Genomic DNA, 6,467 nt, shown 5'->3' on the forward strand with positions numbered 1-6,467 from the left:
ACTTTTATTTTTTCATCCTAAAAGTGTTTTTTTTTTTAATATAGGGCTTCTCAAACTCTAAAATATCTCAAATATTTTTAGCTGTGACGACTCCCCCCCCCCCCCCACACACACACACAGAGATACGGTGATGGCAAATTACTGTATAAACTAAAATATTCGTTATCGCATTATTTTTTACGATCTCGTGACCCCTCCCCCTGTAATAGTCTTGCGATCCCCTTTTGGGACCCTAGTTTGAGAAACATTTAATTGAGAAAAAATGTTAAATTATCCATTGTGCTGCAACAGAGTACACAGAAAAACAAAATGTCTTAACGTTAATGAACATGTGTATTTTTTTAACAAAGCATAGGCTTACGGAATTTATCTGTTCTTTATAACTCTCTCCATTTATAACGCGGATGTTGTAATCATCTGTTGTTTACTTTCGTACCCTGTTTTTTAACCCGACTATAAGGCCTACGTTTATATGTACACAACCTTGCTACAAAATTAACCTTATTTACAATTCCTCCTCTTAGTCATTCGAGCTCTGTGCAATACAATCTGTACTGTTACGAAAGAACTCATCACCACAGTCAAGCTTATATAAAGAGGTGAATCACATACAAGAAAGGAATATATATATATAACACCATTGTATCCCTTACCTATTATTTCTTTTTCCCTCATCAGCACTGAGAAAAACTGGGATTCTCGGTGGACCTTTTAAAGATCCGGACACACCCTATGTAAAAGCAAAAATGATGGAGCCGAGCTGTTTTTCTTAAAGTCAGAGAGAAAGTGATTAGTTGATCACGTGAGTTGCTAAGGCAATCCAACAGCAAGAAACGTATGTACAAGTAACGCAGAGGGTTCACACGCCCCTACAGACAATTGTAGGTAAGAATGGGGTAACTGAGGCACAAGACACTGGAGACGCAGCAGCGGGTTTGGCTGTTTAAAATATGAGCCCTGTGTAATAAGTTCGAGTCCAATCCAGTCTCAACGTTCACTTCTTCAGAAAAGTTATGAAAGGCCAATGTCAACTCTGATAACTTAAAAGCAACCCAGTGATGCTGTGGTAATCAGTGAGGTACTTAAACGTGTCCAAATCAAACAAAAGAAAGTTATATCTAAACTGCACTTCATTGTCTCCTCTTACAGCAGCATCCATGTTCATAATACTTTAGAATTTTTACTTTGGGTATGCTTGTAATAATGATTTCTGCTTTCTTATATAGAAAATGTATGTATGTAGAAAAAGAGGGGAAAAAAAAAAGTTGATTTTTTTTTTATTCAGGCTATGGATAAGACTACAAAAATCTTTATAAATTGTTTGAAAAAATTTGTAAAATGTAACTTTTGATGATTACTACCTTTTCATCTGCCTAACACAAACGTTCATACACTGATCTATAAATTTACTAGTCTAGAAAGAACATAGTTACCATGCATCATAAACCTTCATATTGAATCTCAAATATTCAACAGCCTGAAGCATTTCTCACTTCTTGTCTTATGTGTTACATAACTCACGAGGTAGTTTTTTTTTACATATCTGAATCATCACTGTAAAGGTAACAGAGTGAAATGAGGAAAGAACAGTGGGATAGATTGATCCATCACAAAAGTACCCTCGAATCTTGCTAAGTTAGACTAAAAAAAATTATAAAAATTATTTTCCAGTTTACGCAATAAGTTGTATCTTTTGCTGCTATCAAATTAAAAGCTTTTTTTTTTTACCAATCTTATATATCCTGAACTTCCAATAGGAAAGATAAGGAACTAAGTTTTATATAACTTGGTTGTACCTGGTATCACTTGGAGGGTTAAGCTGAAACAGACAACAATAGTTGCATCTACCTGATTTTTAAATTTCTATAATAAAAACAGTATTAATATATTCCAATTACGGACACAAAAATTACATAAATCATTTGAATGTTGCACACAATCTGGGTATACAATACATAGAGCTTCTCCTACAATTAATTGATTTTTGTTATACAAAAACCAGTTTTTCAAAAGATAATTTTGTCTGGTTTCTTTAAGTCAAACTTTTACAAAGATTACGAGTATTTTAGTATGTTTAATTATGTCTCTGCAAACAGAAGTATTGTTTTTTTTCTGTTGTTTCTTCTTCTTCCAAACACTTTGAAACTGTCATTCCTCAGATGCTTGACTTAGAAGACCAAAATACCCTTTTTTAATTTTTTTTCTTTTATTTCGGCCTTTTTAAGGATTTTAAAGGGTCAAAGGTCAAACAACCCAAAACGTGTATGTTTCTGGCTCCTATACAGTCATATTTATAGTAATCAAGATGAAGATTGGCACAAATATAAATTTTAGTGCACCCATCACATTGATATACAAAAAAAAGTTGGATTTACCCATTTTGAATCTTCTTTAGGGGGGGGGGGTCATAGCTCAGAAAAAAAGAGCATAAATTTGGGGGTTTTGGTCAATAACTCAGCCACATTTTGACCAATTTAAATGGGATTTGGTGCAAAGATACATTTCTATAGACCCTACACATTGACAAACAAAAATGGTGGCCTTGCTCATTTTTAATAATTATAGGGGTGGGGTCAAGATGCCACAAAAAAGCACTATTTTAGTGTTATTTCACAATTACACGGCCGTATTTTGGTCTGTTTACATGGGATTTAGTATAAAGATACTTTTTTACAGATTTCATACATATACATATAAATATGCGGAATATGCCCTTTTTTATTTTTTTTTGTGGGGGAGTCATATGGTTAAATACACCCATAACTTTAAGAGTTTTAATCAGTTACTCAGCCTTGTTTTGATCAACTTACATGGAATTTGATACAAAGATACCCATTGCAGGTCCCAAACAGAGATATCAACAATTCTGAAATTTTAATTTTTATACCAAAGTTTTTAGTGAGGAAAGTTCAATCTTGGATTTTTGTGAGATATTCATGTGTATGCCAACTAACTTATATGGGATTTGGTACAAAGATACCTTCTTGCAGGTCCCAAGCAGTGATACAGACAGTTTTCAATTTTTCTGGTGTCAAATTTGACCATGTTGGGATTGTGTGATGGAGATACGTTGCATTAAACCGCGAATGTTGGCCTCTTTAATTACTAAAAAGTCATTATTACTTGTTCTCCAACTACTTAACCACTGAGTACAGTTGCTCTAAACACACATGGAGTTTTTGTAAGCCGTACACCATATATGGCACACTTGTATTCAACTGCCAAAGACGGACCACACCCTATATGGCAAATCAGCAGTTAACGAGTTAAGTAAAATTTTGAAAATTCAATTTTAAACTATAAATGTAAACAACAACATTTGTAGTATCTCACCAAAACAAAATAAAACTGAATTTATAAGACAGTTAAAAATTATATTGTAAAATGTTATTAGTTCCATGCCAATATATATATATATTTTACACATGTGTGTTACAGGACTGTACCATGTGTTAGCTATCCCCATTAATTAATATGTAATTTTTTTGGGTATATTTTCAGTTCAGTTTGGATGCAGAGAGGTGCTCTAACTGCACAAAGGAACTCAAATCTGCTAATTGGTCATTAACCATGTTCTCTTGCAGGGAAGATAGCTGTTACTTCGCTGTGATGTCTTGAGACAGCCAGTTGTCTTTTCTGTCAGTAAATAGGATAATGGTATGGGGCTTCCACACCCCTGCATTCATACTCATATGGCTATAGGACAAATGTATGAGGACAAATTTTCTAGCAAAACCTTAAATCTATCAAACATTTGTGAGCATTCATTTTATCATTTGTTTCGCACAAGAGTAAGGTTTAACTTTTGTCTACCATTTATGCTTTTTTATTTAGTTTAACTTTTTTTTAGTGGAGCCTATGGACAGTGGGGGGGGTTCACACTGGACTGGGAGAGAGACACATTAACTGTTCTTACACCAAACTCTCATTGGTATAAGATGTCAACAAAGACATTTACCCTCACACTGTTTTCTATCAGTGTATTGTGTTTGAACTTCATTTGCATTTGTCTAAATAAGGATAGATGTTATATGTTTTGTACTGAACCTTTCTTTGTTGATGGACTTAGTTGGAGTCCAGAAAGTAAACAGACTAATACTCCATAACATTATAGCCATCAAACATCCTGTTTAGTGTCTCTACTCTTGCCCTGTGGGAAATCTGTAAGCCGGAATATGTCATAAGATGTGTATGTGTTTAAACATGTATTTGTACTAGACTTATCCTGAAACTTAATAAGAATATTGACATGCTCAACAAGTTGTTGCTTTCATCACATATTTCTAACAGAATCCTGACAGCAACTATTGCTTTAAACTTTTAATACAATTTACAGCAACTATAAATATTACAACTAGTGAAATAGTATTTGTAGAATATTACTTAGAGAATTTGCCCTTAAGCAATTTTGCCCCTTCTGGAGATTTTTTTTAAAGTGTGGACTAACTTTTCATTAATACTGGATATGTTCTTAAAGGATGTTATATGCACAATATCAAGTGATTTAAACCAATATTAACACCTGTATAAGCTGTGTAAATATAGTATTCTTAGAAATGTTTCATCACAACGTGAAATTTTCTCAACATTAATAAAAGTCTCTATAAATGTACTTTAGGCTAAACAGTTTGGTTATCATATTCATTTTTAATACTATAAAGACCTTACCAAATATGCACACTGCCCTTTCTCTCCTCCAAATGTTCATGTGCAGTCATTTTAATAATACATTTATTTTTTTAGTTTTATTCTTCCATATTTCATAGACAGGTTAAAAATTAATATATATTTTAACATATAAGTTATCATTTCTTCAATATGAACTAAACAAAAATGGTTCAAAACAACTGTCAATGGGGGGCACATATCTTGAAGCAAATAAATTGCTATAATAAATATACAAAAATTACATTATGTATTTATTACTTTTGTGTTTTTTTCTGTTTAGGAAATTAAATGATAACCACAGTAACCTAATCGTTCTTTTCTAGCCTGCCTAGTTCTTAAAGATAATATATGAACCAGGTTAGGAAACAAAAATATTAAAACACCTATTGGTTATCACATTTCTAATAAAACATTTAAAATAAGTCAAGTTAATAATGCAACTAGGATTTTACCCAAAATACATAGTCTGTAAATGCCTTAAAATTACTTATTGTATGCAATACTGATAAGTTGCTTACACACAGTTGAATAATCTTATGATACTAAATAATAGCATACTATGACAAGTATGTTAAAAATAAACCATGAATGTTGACTTTGCACTTTCAAATGTACAGTAAAAAATATATACATATTTCACTAGAACCATTTATTAGACAGCTTGGCTATATATTATGTTAAGATTGAACTCTGAAGGTCTTGCCATAATTAGTATTCACCAATGACGATAGGTTAAACTGAAACAGAATTCACTTATAATTTATATAAAAAATAAATTACCTAGTAATAGTAAATTATTTCCATGCACGTCAAATTAAAATAATAATGGACAATTAACTGTGATGGTATGTCATGCAAACAACTCCAGTATTCTAGGTTATTAGCGGCGAATAAAAGACTATACTGTATTATGTATATATTATATATATCCACACCGAACTATTAACGTTAGTATTAGTATAGTAAAAATGAAATGGCCTACTTCTCTAGTCTTATTGTTAGTAGTATTAGTATTACAGCACAAACATTTTTAATTATTATTTAACTGTAATTGATCTAACATCACCAGACTCTACACTACAGTTATGTATTTAACTTTAATGATAATCTATAAGATAATTATTCTTGAATTTGCCTACCAAAATACGCAGTTGACAGAAATTAATGCCGCTGCACTGTAATACGGTCGTTCCCATATAAGAAGGCTTTGTAGTAAAACTACATACGATTCAAATGGACTTAAAAAATTGGCCAATGCATTTCCTTCAATATGTTTCTTCCGTGATACATCTTCTGCTTCAGCATTGAAATATTTAAAAGGGTTTAATTTGCTCACTCTTCTCACCTCTCGCCACAAAAACGCCATTATAGTTTACCCCATTTGTTTTGGTCTCTTAGTGACGTAATAAAATCAGTCATGTGGGCGTTTTGTAAACTACGCACGCTCAAAATCCCCATCTTTTCAAAAATAGAATAATTATGAACGAAAATCATCTGCGCTTTTCAAAAGAAATACTGCATTGGATTGTAGATAATATATGATACAAATTACTTTGATAAAATTTTAAAAATATACCCACGCATAATTATAATTGTTTTTTTTATTATTTTATTTTATAGAAAGTGTGTATTTACTAACAAGAAAATGTACTTACCTACTATATACAAATCTCTATGAGGTAAAGTCTATCAACAGTATTAATCAATTCTTAAAATACCCATTCGTCAACTTAAGACTGATCTAATAGTGAGAGAGCGTTTTTAACGACGTTGCTAAAGTAAATACAGTCGACACAACA

At 32.0% G+C, this 6,467-nt stretch overlaps 1 protein-coding gene across 1 annotated transcript in view; it reads right to left on the reverse strand.

The window, feature by feature from the left end:
* The window catches only part of LOC106466817 (reticulophagy regulator 3-like), a 42,145-nt gene extending 36,078 nt beyond the window's left edge, over positions 1-6,067 (reverse strand). The window contains exon 1 of the mRNA XM_013927118.1: positions 5,808-6,067. Coding sequence (XP_013782572.1) covers positions 5,808-6,034 — 227 coding nt within the window. The 5' untranslated portion in view covers positions 6,035-6,067. The remainder of the gene's footprint in view (positions 1-5,807) is intronic.
* Positions 6,068-6,467: the final 400 nt, after the last annotated feature.

The sequence above is a fragment of the Limulus polyphemus genome, unplaced genomic scaffold (genome assembly GCF_000517525.1).
Source record: "Limulus polyphemus unplaced genomic scaffold, Limulus_polyphemus-2.1.2 Scaffold2387, whole genome shotgun sequence".
Classification (NCBI taxonomy): Eukaryota; Metazoa; Arthropoda; class Merostomata; order Xiphosura; family Limulidae; genus Limulus; species Limulus polyphemus.